Below are 14,934 nucleotides of genomic sequence, written 5' to 3'. Positions count from 1 at the left end.
GACGGTGAAGTTTTAAAAATTGTATTAAACGTAAAGCTATTTTTTGCATGCTGGAGAAGATGCAACTATTTGGTTGGTAGTTGTTTCGTGGCTGGTTGACCCAAAAAAATGGAAGAAAAAAGTTGATGGGTTTGTTGGTTGTGGTTGAAAGGTTGTTGGAGTTGGTAGTGTAGTTTGTTCACTAGATAAAATGGGGTAGTGGTTGTGTTTCACCGAAGAAGATGTGAAGTTCTTAAAAGTTTGTATTAAAATTGTATTGCATACGAACAATTGTTGTAATACAATTAGAATTTGATTTATACATTTTATGAATTCGAAAGTTATTATTTCATAACAAAAATAATACATTTCTAATAGAGTTAACTAATTTGAATTGCAACGGTATGTTTGAGATACATTTCTAATAGCGTTAACTAATTTGAATTGCAACGGTATGTTTGAGATTCACATATAATATTTATAATATATTTGTATTAAAATTATTTTAGCTATGTATATTCATCATGAAATACGTCTTTAATATGTATAATATATTGAACTTAAAATATATAAAATTGTTAGTATTTATTTTTTTATTATTAATATTGTTAAAATTGTATTACATGTGTATTCAGATATTTTGGTAAAAAAAAAAAAAAAATTATGCTATCAACTGTAAAAATAAATATGTGCTATAAGTGATAAATAAAGTTATATATTTATACTATTTATGTAAATATCTCGAATAAAAAAGACGTAACTGAATTTATTGTTCAAAAGCTACTCTACATTTGCCCTTATATTATTTTAATTCTTTTTCAATTCCTCCTCAGAAATAATTTCTTGGATTAGGTGATAAGTATAAATTCCTTATTATCTGTCACTTTTAAGGAATCATTCTATTTATTTAAGGCACAAAACTATCTTTTCTTCTTATTTTCATGAAAAATAAATAAATAATCAAACCTCACATAAGTCATTTTAAAAATATATGAAAAGAATCAAATAACCTTTATATACATATCTTTCTTATGTGAGATTAACGGGGTGGGATGGGGGGGGGGGTGGGGGTGGGGGTGAAAGTTATCGGAAACAAGCCTCTCTACCTTACCTCTAAGATAGTAAACGGAGATTATTGAGGGAATATAATTCACTTAGTAAAAATGTTTAAGAATATTCAATAAGGACTGTTTTGAGTATTATGGTACGATATGCTATTATGGTTATAGCACATTATGTTTTAAATTAGTTGGGATAAAAATGGTGAAAACAGATACTGCTTTCTTGAGGGGATCATTATCATATTTCATTTGCAGAATGCAAGTACGCAACATAGTTAGCGTTTGGTAAGGGTGAAGTTTGGATTAAAATTTCTAACATGTGTTTGGTGATAGTTTTTAGAAGGGAAAAAGATTAAAAATATCTTTATACTTTGATAAATTGACTAAGTTTGCCCCTCGTTATACTATAGGACCAAATATATTCTTACCTTGGAAAAGTTATCAAAAATATCCCTCATTTTAATACTTCTCCACTATGACAAGATGTGAGCCACATGACGTGATATTTGAATAAGGTGAAAACCATATGGTATGCTACCTTAGCCATTTTTTTCCCTTCTCATTTTAAATTTTTTGCTTTAAATTTTATTAATTATTTAATTTATATAAGAAGAAACTTCAAATATTTTTAAATTTTTTTTTATTAAAACCACGGATAATCCTCCATCAAAACCACTGTTAACGCACTGCTACTCCATGTAACGACCCTGCAAATTTATTTTATAAATTTATCCTGTTTTAACCTACCTCGTAATTTTTAAACATTAATTTTCTTAGTAATGGGCCAGATTGACATTTTATTAAGTATTGAGACTTATGTATATGAATAAAATTTAAATAGGAAGGATTGACAGTATAATGATAATAATAATAAAATTAGATAATCACAAGCGAAGGAGCACGACAGTTAGCAGTACCAATTTTTTCCCTTCGTGACTGTGAAAAGGGTTCTCGACATCTCCAGGTTAGAAACTTTGAGTGAATTCTCTACTACTTTGTTGGATAGTGGCGTGAGGGGAGTAGACGGTGGCTTAAGGCATGGGTTAATTTGATTTTTACTGATTTTACAATTATTTCCAATCATTGAAAGGTAGATAGTGGAAAATAATGATGACAGTCATTAGATTTAATGATTTAAAAAAATGACAAAGTAAGGGTCTGTATGTTAAGAATTTAGTACTATAGCTACTACTACTTTTGGCAGATTATCACGGGCAAATAAGTATGGCAGAGGGATCTTTATATCTTATGTTTTAGATAGAGTTTGTAAAGGAAGCCATCAAGAGGTGTACTTGAGAAGCTAAGTCTTACCTATAAATACTCCTTCAATCCTTATAGAAATTCTTAACATTCTAAATTTTCTCTGTAATTTTTCTCTTTAATAATTTAGTTATCATTTTAGTAAACCTATAGTTTAACTTGCTGGGATTTGCATTAATAATTTTATTGATTCTTGTATCCTCTAATTAATTAGAAAAGTGCTTGTTTAATCCTCGGGAAATATTTCACACCACTGAAATAGTTTCTTAGGACAGTGCCTAGCACGACTCAAGTATAATTAATATATGTCTTAAAAAATATCGCAGTAATATTTATTTAATATTCAACTATTATTATTGTTGCTCCCCAAAAATCTAAAAAACTATGGCAAGTAATTCTACTCCTGGTACTTCTGCTACCGCAACAACTTCTAATGTTCCTGTTCCGGTTGTTCTACCATATGCGAAGCCGTTTCCTGATGTTTCAAATATTGAAATATTCGCTAATGAAAACTTGAAAAGGTGGCAAGAACGAATTTTTCACTACTTGATGTTCCTGGTGTTGCATATTCTTTGGCACAAACACAACCTGGTGTAGACGTTGATGGCAAAATTTTGGAGTCATGGAAATACGCCAATAAGGTATGTCGCCAAACTATTTTACAAATAATTTCTAATGAATTGTTTGATGTGTATTGCAGTTGCAAAGAAGGAAAAGTCATCTGGGAAGCTTTAATCAAGAAGTTTACAGCTGAAGATGTAACCAAACAAAAGTTTGTGGTTGGAAAATTTTACAATTGGCAAATGAGTGATGTGAAAGAAATAAAAATTCAAATAAATGAATATCAAAATCTGTTAGAAGATTTGAAGGCTAAGGACATCACTTTACCAGAAAAATTTGTTGCAGGGGTATTGATTGAAAAATTGCCTGAATCATGGAATGACTATAAAAATAACTTGAAACATAAGCAGACAAATTTTACTATTGAGAAAATAATAAATCATATTCTAATTGAAGATACCAACAGAAATGAGTCATTCAAATCTAAGCAGGCTGCGCTCAATGCAAATTTAGTACAAGGTCAACACAGCAACAATAGAAGGTATGGTAATATTACAAGCCTAATAATCCCAATTTTAAGAAAAGAAAAGGCACTTGTTTTACTTGTGGAAAATCAGGTCATTATGCCGCTCAATGTAGGTACAGAATTAGAAATAACAAAGAAATGAGAAATCCTCCCAAAGCTAATTTAGCTGAAAGAGATGAAATAATTGCAGCTGTTATTTCTGAAGTAAATATGGTGGCACATATAAAAGAATGGTCAGTAGACTCTGGAGCTACTCGACACATTTGTACAAATCGAGAAGCATTTGCCTTCTATACATCAATAGGAGATGATAGTGAAGTAGTCTACCTTGGATACTCAAGAACTGCTAAAGTCTTGGGCAAGGGTAAAGTACTCCTAAAACTCACTTCGGGAAAAACTTTAGCCCTAATGGATGTGCTACATGTTCCTACAATGCAAGCAAACCTGATTTCTGTGGCTTTGCTAGATAAAGTTGGAATGAAAGTGTCTGTTGAATCTAATAAGATTATTTTGATAAAAAATAATGTATTTGTGGGAAAAGGCTATTGTAACCATAGACTTTATGTACTTAATATTATCAATAATAATGCATCAGCTTCTGCTAATATGATTGAATCTATTTCTTTATGGCATGCTAGATTAGGACATATTAATATTAAATATATAAAGAATATGCATTCTTTGGTCTAATATCTGGTTTAGATTCAAGTAATTTTGATAAATGTGAAATATGTGCTGAAGCTAAAATCACGAAAAAGTCATGTTTTTCAGTTGATAGAGAAACTGAACTGTTATCTTTAATTCACACTGATTTGGATGATTTAAAACAAACTATGACAAGAAGTGGTAAAAGATATTATGTGACCTTTATTGATTATTTTTCCAGATTTACTAAGTTGTATTTGCTTAGAAACAAAGATGATGTATTTGATGATTTTGTGTCTTATAAATCTGAAATTGAAAATCAGCTTAGTAGAGAAATCAAGAGAATTAGATCTGACAGAGGTGGAGAATATGTATCTTTGAATGCTTTTTGTGAAAAATAAGGTATTATATATTCATGAAGTAACTCTGTCTTATTCTCCTGAGTCTAATGGTGTAACTGAGAGAAAAAATAAAACATTGAAATAAATGATGAATTCTATGCTAATTAGCTCTTGTGCACCTGATAATTTGTGGGGTGAAGCTATTTTATCTGCATGTCATTCACATAATAGAATTCCTCATAAAAGAACTAGAAAAACCCCTTATGAATTGTGAAAAGGTTATAAGCCTAATTTAAAAGTGTGGGGTTACCTTGCGAAAGTTCTTCTTCCTGAACCTAAAAAGAGAAAAATAAGTTCTAAGACTGTTGATTGCATGCTTATTGGATATGCTGAACATAGTCCTGCATACAGATTTCTTGTCTTGAAATGTGATGTACTTGATAGTAATACTATAATCGAGACAAAGAATGTTGAGTTCTTTGAACGTATTTTTTCACTATGTGATAAATTCTCTCATACTCCTGTTGAAAGAGAAAATGAATCTACCTCTAATATTGAGAAACTGAGAAGGAGTAAAAGGCCCAGAAAAGAATATTTTTCTTATGGAAATGATTTTCAAACTTTTTTTGTTGATAATGAACCATCAAATTATTTTGAAGCTATATCTTCTTATGATGCTAAATTTTGGAAAGAGGCAATAAGAATTGAACTTGATTCAATCATGAAAAATAACACATGGGTTTTAACTGATTTACACCCTGGTGCAAAATCAATTGGTTGTAAATGGATTGTCAAAAGAAAACTTAATACTGATGGATCTATAGATAAATATAAAGCTCGGTTAGTAGCTAAAGGATTTTCACAAAAACAAAATATTCATTATTTTGATACATTTGCACCAGTAACAAGAATTGCTTCTATTCGAATAGTAATTGCTTTAGCATCAATTTATAAGTTATTTATCCATCAAATGGATAAAAAAACAGTTTTCTTAAACGGCGATTTAGAAGAAGAAATTTATATGGTTCAACCTGAAGGATGTGTAATTTCTGGACAAGAAAATAAAATTTGTAAATTAATTAAATCTCTTTATGGCCTTAAACAAGCTCCTAAACAGTGGCATGAGAAATTTGATCAAGTCCTAATATAAGATGGCTTTTCTTCTATTGAGGTGGATAAATGTGTTTATACAAAAGTAATAAACAATGATTATGTGATAATTTGTTTATATGTTGATGACATGCTTATATTTGATACATGTTTAAATATTGTGGTGCATACGAAATTATTTCTGTCTACTAACTTTGATATGAAAGATCTGGGTGAAGTGAATATGATAATAGGAATTAAAGTTATAAGGAGTGAAGATGGTATAACGTTGTCACAAGAACATTATGTGAAAAGACTTCTTAAGAAATTTGAATATTGGGAGATAATTCTTGTAGCCACTCCTTATGACGCTAATTCTAAATTAAAAAGGAATAATGGTGACCCAGTTGCTTAGTCTAAGTATGCATAGATCATTAGGAGTTTGATGCATTTAATGAATTTTACTAGGCCTGATATAGCCTTGCTGTGTGTAGACTGAGTAGATATACTCATAATCCCAATAATGAGCATTGGTCTGCATTAATGCGACTAAATGAAATATTTGAGATAAACTATTAATTTTGGTATCTCGTATAGTGGATTTCCTTCAACTTTAGAAGGGTATTGTGATGCAAATTGGATCTCTAATTCAGATGAGATAAAATCCACTAGTGGTTATGCGTTCACCCTTGGTAGTGGTGCAGTATCATAGAGATCAGCTAAGCTGATGATCATTGCAAGATCAACTATGGAATTAGAGTTTGTGACTCTGGAGTTAGTTGGTACTGAGGCTGAATGGCTAAGAAATTTCTTAGCGAATATTCCTTTTAAAAAGGATGATCTGTTGCCTCATAGCCCTTTGAAAAAGGATGTTTTGTTGCCTCATAGCCCTTTAAAAAGGGATGATTTGTTGTCTAATATCCCTTTAAAAAGGGATGATCTGATGCCTCCTATGTATATACACTGTGATTGTCAAGCCGCAATTGTTATTGCGAAGAATAAATCTTACAGTTGTAAGAGCAGACATATGAAATTGAGGCATGATGTTATTAAGCAATTGCTGAAAGATGGAATAATTTTCATTAATCATGTGAAGTCAGAACTGAATTCGGCCGATTCACTGACTAAATCCGTGGGAAGAAAACTAATTCTTCAAACATCAAAAGAGATGAGGTTAAGACCAATATGATTGTCAATAAAGATGGTAACCCAACCTCTGTGAATGGAGATCCCATGAAGTAGGTTCATATGGGTAATAACAAGTCGATATTGACTCTGCGTACTTATTAAGAGTGCTTGAACTGCTAATAAAATAGAGGGATGAGTTATTGACTCTTAATGAATTCATAGTCCTTATGGATGGGGTATTTAAAGCAGTGTACACTTGATGAATTCACCTATATGAGAAGTAGAATGAGGTCGTTCCTATGAGACTTTTGGCCTTAGTCTCTAGAGCTCTCATGAATACCAGGCGCGCGCATGGCCTATTGGCGCAAAACCGCGTTGAACAACAAAATTTTGATCAAAATGCGATTGGTAAAATCTCTGGCTTACAACAAGAGTTATTCAGTTCATAGAAATATTATATTTCACCGGTAATTCTGTAAGTTAAATTTTTATTGGTCTAAGTTTGGTTCATAGTCCAGAAGACAACAAACCTACTGCATTTTGTCCATGCAAATCCAGCAAGTTAAAATTCCTTTTCTATAAATTATTTTGAAATAATGTGGGGATTGTAGGAAAATTATTTAGTTATTTCAAAATAATTTACATTTGAAATGTATTGGAAAAATCTATATTTTTAAATGTATTTTAGAATCCATCAAAAGGTGAACTTGGAAAAACTTTCTCTAGAAGCTATCAAGAGATATACTTGAGAAAGCTTACTCTGAAAGCCATCAGGAGATATACTTGAGAAAGCTTACTCTACAAGCCATCAAGAGATATACTTGAGAAAGCTTACTTTGGAAGCCATCAAGAGGTGTACTTGAGAAGCTAAGTCTTACCTATAAATACTCCTTCAATCCTTACAGAAATCCTTAACATTCTAAATTTCCTCTGTAATTTTTCTCTTTAATAATTTAGTTATCATTTTAGTAAACCTATAGTTTAACTTGCTGGGATTTGTATTAATAATTTTGTTGATTCCTGTATCCTTTAATTAATTAGGGAAGTGCTTGTTTAATCTTGAGAAAACATTTCACACTGCTGACATAGTTTCTTAGGACAGTGCCTAGCACGACTCAAGTATAATTAATATATCTCTTAAAAAATATTGCAGTAGTATTTATTTAATATTCAACTATTATTGTTGTTGTTCCCCAACAGTTTGAGTTAATGGGTGGGCACGGATTTTAATTAAACAATGCTAATTGCTCATTTGGTTTATTTGGTTTATAATGACTAAGTGGTAAGGGGATAAGTGAGTTTCTGTACATAAAATAGTAGTCCTGTGGTTCCTGGTATTTATTGAGTCCTTAAATTTAGATCTCAGACTACGGTCGGTCATGTTTTGACCAATTTAGATATAGGTGTGAGATTATTAGAGTAAGAATTTATAAATTGGGTGTTATTAGAGTCGTATTCTCATGAGAATTATGTATTTGAATAGATTGGGTTCACCCGGAGATGATTAAAAAGGGAAAAAATTGTATCTGACTCTTCTAATTTTTTAGTTACTTCATGGATCTTCTTGTTAGGCAGGTTGAGGTTTTCTTAGACTCTTTTTCAAAGTGCTTATTTGAATATTTATTAGTTGTGTGTAACGGGAGTAATGGGAATTGGGGGTCTCGTATAGATGATTGTGACAAGCATCCATGCGAGTGCAGGTGTTGTTTGAGGGGATAAAATAAGTTAATTGTATGTTTGAACTGTTTCCTTATTTGATAGCCCGATGGATTGATTGGTTATGGTAAAAAAATTATTGAATAAGCTAGATAATGAGAATACTCTTACTTGATAGGTTGAGTTGACTTTAAAACTGATGTCTGATCTGACTTGAGACACGAAGTGCATTGGTTGATTTTATTGTTGATTTGGGATCGAATTTGCATACCTGCACATCATACATTGCATTTCATATGGGATCAGAGTGCACGCCTGCACAGTATTATATATATTTATTGGGATCGGAGTACACACTTGCACAATATATTTATTAGGATCGGAGTGCACGCCTGCACAATATATATATTGAGATTGGAGTGCACGCCTGTACAATATATTTATTAGATCGGAGTGCACGCCTGCACAGTACATGGACCTTGTAAGTCCCCCATGGGTCCTGATTTCGAAGTCATTGCTCGGTAGGTGTGTACACAATATATGCATCACATTGTATTGATTCATTTGGTTCAGATTGGTTAAAGTGGATTGTTGACATGTACTTATTGTATATGTGTTATTTATTTTACCGAATTGAGAAACTCTTGGATTATTTTATGATATTCTTATGACTGTTAAACTTGACTATTCAGTTAGATTAAGGTGGTTTTCCTGAGTACAGGTTGTATGTTTGTTTTTTTGATAATTTACGTGGTGTCACTCGTCACCACTTTGAATTAGGGTTGGTCGACGATGCTTGTTGAGTACACGTGGTTCCATACTTACTCTTGCTTTTTCTGCACCCTACATGTAGGTACAGATCCAAAGACCTCTGAATATTGATCCCTATGGTTCCTTCTTTGCTAGCATCATTAGAGATTCGAGGTGGCTACTACTGGCTTTAGAAACTACTGAAATCTCCTTCAGCCTTGTCGTTATGCATTTTCTGCAATTTGAAAGACTCAAGCTTTCTTTTGGTTCTGTATTCAGTGGCTTGTATTAATGACTTCCAAACCTGGGATTATGGATTATTTTGATTTTACTAAACTGTTAATCGATTTATGAGACTATTTGAGATTGTTTATGTTCTTATTTTTTTCGCTTCTATGAGTTTGTGATGTTATTCTTGGAATTGGGTATTTGGATTACCTATCAAGGGGGATAGAATAGGTGCCACCATGGTCCCAAATTTGGGCCGTGACAGAGGGTATTAGATCCTAAGGTTCATTGGTCTCACACATACAAGCCGAGTCTAGTAGAGTCTCACGGATCGATGCAGAGACATTTGTTACTTATCTTTGAGAGGATATAGGACTTTAGGAAACATTCATTTTATTCTCTCTCTTATCGTGCAGTATTGATCTTTTAACTTTAAATACTAAAATTCTTATCTTATTCTATCAAAGATGGTGAGGACTCGTATACCTCAGGATTGTGGTCAGAATCTCCCACCATCCCCCGATCCAATTGTTTGAGAGGGGGTACCTGGATGGGGTAGGAGACACGGTAGGGGCAGAGGTCGTGGTAGAGAGAGAGCTCGAGGATTTGCTCATATTTCTAGTAGGGCAGGGTCTCTCGAGGTTGAGTTTAAGAAAGTGATGATGGTTTTTAGGTTCCAGCTGATGATATGGGCCAAAGTCAGGCACCACCAGGGTTTGTTGTTGCATCGCATCTTTAGAATACCTTGGATAAAATGTTGGGTGTTTTGGAGACTATAGTTCAGGGAGGCAGATCACTTGATACTCTGCAGGATTCACATGTTAGGGTGGGGGCGAAGACCCCAGATCAATAGCTTTTTCTGATCTATCAAGGTCTAGTGGTTCAGCCAACACCGAGGTATGATGGTATGCCATTACCAGGGGTTGGAGCTACCGGTAGAGGTATAGCATAACTGCCTAATGAGGAGCAGCAGCGATTTGAGAGGTTTTGGAAAATTGATCCACTACAGTTTCAGGGTGATCTGTGTGAGGATGCTTACGAGTTTCTTGTCAATTTCCATGAGAGACTCTAGAGTGTGGGATTGGTTGACTCCCATGGGGTTACTTATACTGCTTTACAGATGTATGGTTCTGCCAAGCAGTGGTGACGCTCTTATATAGACACCAAGCCAGTAGGTTCTCCACCAATGACTTGGGCTATATTTGCACAGGCCTTCCTTGATAGATTCATTCCTCATAGCTTAAGGGGGGGCGTAGGCACTAGTTTGAGAATTTGACGTAAAAGGGTATTTTTGTGGCTGAGTATGAGAGACTATTTTATGCCTTAGCTCGTTATATTATGGTGATCTTGCCAGACAAGACCGAGATGATCCGAAGGTTTATGAGGGGTTTGACACTTAGGATAAAAGAGGCCATGTTTTCTATAGCCCAATCTGGGGCTTCTCTTCATAGGGTGGTTGAATCAGCAAAGGAGTTTGAGTTGATGCATCATGAGAAGTATGGGGATCTGAGGGACAAGAAGTGTCTCACTTCAGGTCGATTCTATGGTACCTCATCTGGAGGCAGGGATTTTTTTAGCAGAGATTTTTTCCCTCGGTATGGTAGGCCAGTTCAGGCAGCGATGCAGATAGCAGAGGGCGGAATTTAAGTCGGAGTGCTTATGGTTTGGGACAGGCTTCACAAGTTTATCTCAACAGTTTTCAGGTCGTGGTGTCCATACCAGATATTCAAGTACTTCTCGACAACTAGTGTCTCCTAAGTTTTGTTATGAGTGTGGTAGTCAGGGTCATCTTCAGAGAGATTGTCCAGCATAAAGACAGAGGTGTCCACAATAAAGTTATCAGGCCCCTATTAGAGCAACAACGCCCCTATTAGGGGTAGATACAGATCTCAGGGAGGTAGAGGTGCACCACTAGCCGGTAGGAGAAGTAGTAGATGAGTGACTCAGTCTATAGATGACAGAGCTCAATGTTATGCCTTTCCAGGAAAGCCCGACGCAGAGTCTTCTGATACAGTCATTACAGGTATTGTGTCTGTTTGTCATCGACATACTTTGATATTATTTGATCCTAGTTCTACTTTATCCTATGTGTCTGTATACTTCGCTTCCAACTTTGATATGAGTTGTGAGTCTATGGTTGTGCCTATTCGTGTTTCTACTCCAATAGGTGGTTCCTTAGTAGTGGATCGGGTATACTGATCTTGCATTGTTTTAATTTTGGGGCGTGATACTTGGGTAGATTTGATTATCCTGGATATGGTGGATTTTGATGTAATTTTAGGCATGGATTGACTTTCTCCTTATCATGCTATCTTGGATTGTCATGTGAAGACAGTTACTTTAGCCATGCCTAATCGTCCTAGATTAGAGTGGATCGGTGTTTGGAGTTCATATCCTAAAAAGGTGATTTCATTTATTTAGACTCAGCGGTTAGTTGAGAATGGTTGTCTATAGTATTTGGCTTACTAGTTTAGGACTATGCGCCTCGCGCGTGTACCTCACTTTAATGAGTTCAAACGTTACACTAAATAGGATATTTGTCTAAATAATAAAGAAGAATATAATAATTAGATTTAACATCTTTTGAACATGTAAAGATGAAAAAAATTATTTAATTAAACCTAAAATTTAGCAAAAAAAAATCTCAAAGTCAATTAAAATTTATCCAACACCTGTAAACTATAACAAAACAATATGATGATAGAGATATCAAACAATACAATTAAACCTAACCTTTGCAAAAGAAATTTCCTCAAACTCGATCGACATTCATCTACCACCTGTAAACTATAACAAAATAATACAACAATAGAGATATCATAACAATACAACAAAATCTAATCTTTATACATACAAAAAAAAAAATCAAAGTGGAGATATCAAAACAATACAATTAAACTTAATCTTTACCTAAAAAAAATTTCAAAGCCGACCGATATTTCTCTACCATCTGTAAACTACAACAAAATAATACGATAATAAAAATATCAAAACAATACAACTAAACCTAGCTTTTACACAAAAAAATCATGAACTTATTATTTGAGTAGAAACCACAAAGTTACTCAATAACGAAAGTTTGTTATTCATGATCAATAAACCCAATGTCATAGAAAGGAAACTTTAAAACCTAGAAACAACAAAGTGACATTGTAGATTCAATAATGAAAATTACATACAAATATGAAAAGATGTTTTGTTATTCTTGATTAATAAAAACAACGTAATACAAAAGAAAATTCGAAACCTGAAAATTAAACCAATACATTTTATTAGAGATCCAACAACAAAACTATTTACAAACATAAAAGGATGATTTTTTAATTATGATCAATAAAATCAAAACATAATGTAAATAGAAATTTGAAATCCAGAAACCATAAAGTTACCCAATAACAAAGTTACAGTCAAAAAGTTTTATTACTCAAATAAGATATCCGTATAACCTAGAAAAGAAATTTTAAAATTGAAACAGGGAAAAAATGTAATGACTCCTAAATTAAAATACTATAACAAAAGAATAAAGGTCCTTACCTAAAAAAAACCTCTTTTTTTTTTGGAAAAGTTCACTTACCATTTTTTAATTGAAAAAATCACGTGTGAATTTAATATTTACAAGAAAGTTTTTTTGCTTCTTCTTTTAGGTTAAGAGGAATCTTAACCTGTTTTATGTAAAATAGTTTTACCAAAATTTTTAGAATATTTAGAACTTTACCTTATATAAAACTAAATTTAGGAATTCAACTAAAAGTAGAAAATCTTCTCTATTTAATTCTTTTATATATTTATTATAGTTAATATTCAATATTATAAATTGAAGAAAAACTATGAAAAAATGATTTTGTCTATTGTAGTGTCTTTTAATGAAGGGCAAAAAGTTCAAATCACTTTTCTAAGGGTCTTCACACTTTTAATATATTATAGATGTTCGCGATACTGGTATCGAGACACCTTCTTTAGAGTCAGTCAAGGTGGTTAGAGAGTTTGTAGATGTATTTCCTACTGATCTTCCAGGTGTTCCTCCTAATAGAGATATTGATTTCGGTATTGATCTGGAGCTGGGCACTAAGCCCATTTCTATTCCTCCTTATAGGATGGCGCAAGCTGAGCTGAAAGAATTGAAAGATCAACTTCAAGACTTGTTAAGTAAGGGGTTTATTCGACTAAGTGTATCACCTTGGGGAGCTCCAGTGTTATTTGTGAAGAAGAAAGATGGGTCTATGAGGATGTGCATTGATTTCGGCGGTTGAACAAGGTGACAATCAAGAATAAGTATTCTCTAATGCATATTGATGACTTATTTGATCAGCTTCGGGGTGTTTTTAGGTTTTCGAAGATTGACTTGAGATCGGGGTATCATCAGTTGAAGATTCAAGCTTCGTACATTCCAAAGACTGTTTTTCGAACTAGATACGGCCACTATGAGTTCTTAGTTATGTTCTTTGGCTTGACTAATGCCCCAGCAACATTTATGGAGTTAATGAACAGAGAGTTTCGGCCTTATCTTGATTCTTTTGTGATTGTGTTCATCGATGACATTTTGGTGTATTCTTAGAGCAAGGCAGATCATGTAAAACGTTTGAGGATCGTACTCCAGAGGTTGAGGGATGAGAATTTATATGCCAAGATTTCAAAGTGTGAATTTTGGCTCAATTCTATGGTATTTTTGGGACACGTGGTGTCCAAGGATGGTATTATGGTTGATCCGGCCAAGGTTGAAGCAGTTAGAAATTGGTCCTGATATACTTCAACTTTAGATATTTGGAGTTTTATTGGGTTGGCAGGCTATTATAAATGATTTGTGTAGGTTTTCTCTTCTATTGCAGCTCCTATGACTCGATTGACTTAGAAGAATGTGGCTTTTCAGTGGTCAGATAAGTGCGAGGAGATCGTTCAAAAGTTCAAGACTTTATTGACTTCAAATCCTATCTTGACCCTAACTATTGAAGGTGAGGGTTTCATTGTGTTTTGTGAGGCTTCTAATATTGGTTTGGGTGGTGTGTTGATGTAGAAAAATAAGGTGATAACGTATTCTTCGAGACAGTTGAAGCCACATGAGAGGAATTATCCTACTTATGATTTAGAGTTATTAGAAGTTGTATTTATATTGAAGTTGTGGCGGCACTATTTGGATGGAGTTCATTGTAAGGTATGCACTGATCATCGCAGCCTTCAGTATATCTTCAAACTGAAGGAGATGAATTTGAGGCAGCGTAGATGGATGAAGTTGTTGAAAGATTATGATATGACTATCCTGTATCATCCGCGCAAGGAAAATATAGTGGCAGAAGCCTTGAGTAGGAAGGTAGTTAGTATGGGTAGTCTTGTATTATTGAGTGTGGAGGAGCGACCATTAGCTAAGGAGGTTCAACAGTTGGCTAATAGTTTTGTACGTCTTGATATTTCTGAGTCGGGTAGAGTTTTGGCATATGTAGAGGTGAGGTCCTTGTTGATAGAGAAAATTTGAGATCATCAGTTTGAGGATGAAAAGTTGTGTATTATCAGGGATAAAGTGATGTGAAGTGAGGCTAAGGAGGAGATTTTAGATCAGGAGGGTGTTTTGAGGGTTAAGGGGCGAATTTGTGTTCCTAGAGTGGGTGATTTGACTAGATCTATTATGGATGAGGCTCATTGTTTGCGCTATTCTATTCATCCAAGTGTGGTGAAGATGTATCATGACCTTAAACAACATTAATGGTGGTGTGGGATG

The 14,934-nt window shown here is 33.7% G+C and overlaps 1 protein-coding gene across 1 annotated transcript; it reads left to right on the top strand.

Moving 5' to 3' along the window:
• Positions 1-2,684: 2,684 nt before the first annotated feature.
• Positions 2,685-4,433, top strand: LOC107876786. Its single transcript, XM_047394130.1, has 4 exons — positions 2,685-2,821; positions 3,001-3,402; positions 3,501-3,872; positions 4,274-4,433. Exons 1-4 carry the CDS (start codon positions 2,685-2,687, stop codon positions 4,431-4,433), a joined length of 1,071 nt encoding a protein of 356 aa, XP_047250086.1.
• The last annotated feature ends 10,501 nt before the right edge of the window (positions 4,434-14,934 follow it).

This window comes from Capsicum annuum, chromosome 7 (assembly GCF_002878395.1).
Source record: "Capsicum annuum cultivar UCD-10X-F1 chromosome 7, UCD10Xv1.1, whole genome shotgun sequence".
NCBI classification, from domain to species: Eukaryota; Viridiplantae; Streptophyta; class Magnoliopsida; order Solanales; family Solanaceae; genus Capsicum; species Capsicum annuum.
This window is presented reverse-complemented; position numbering and strand designations above follow the sequence as displayed.

Excerpts from the sequence above, each read along its gene's own strand:
- LOC107876786 (XM_047394130.1), top strand. The coding sequence starts at position 2,685 with ATGGCAAGTAATTCTACTCCTGGTACTTCTGCTACCGCAACAACTTCT. Across the intron at positions 2,822-3,000 it reads GCTAATGAAAACTTGAAAAG|TTGCAAAGAAGGAAAAGTCA; the intron begins GTGGCAAGAACG and ends TGTGTATTGCAG. Across the intron at positions 3,403-3,500 it reads CAACACAGCAACAATAGAAG|GTACAGAATTAGAAATAACA; the intron begins GTATGGTAATAT and ends CGCTCAATGTAG.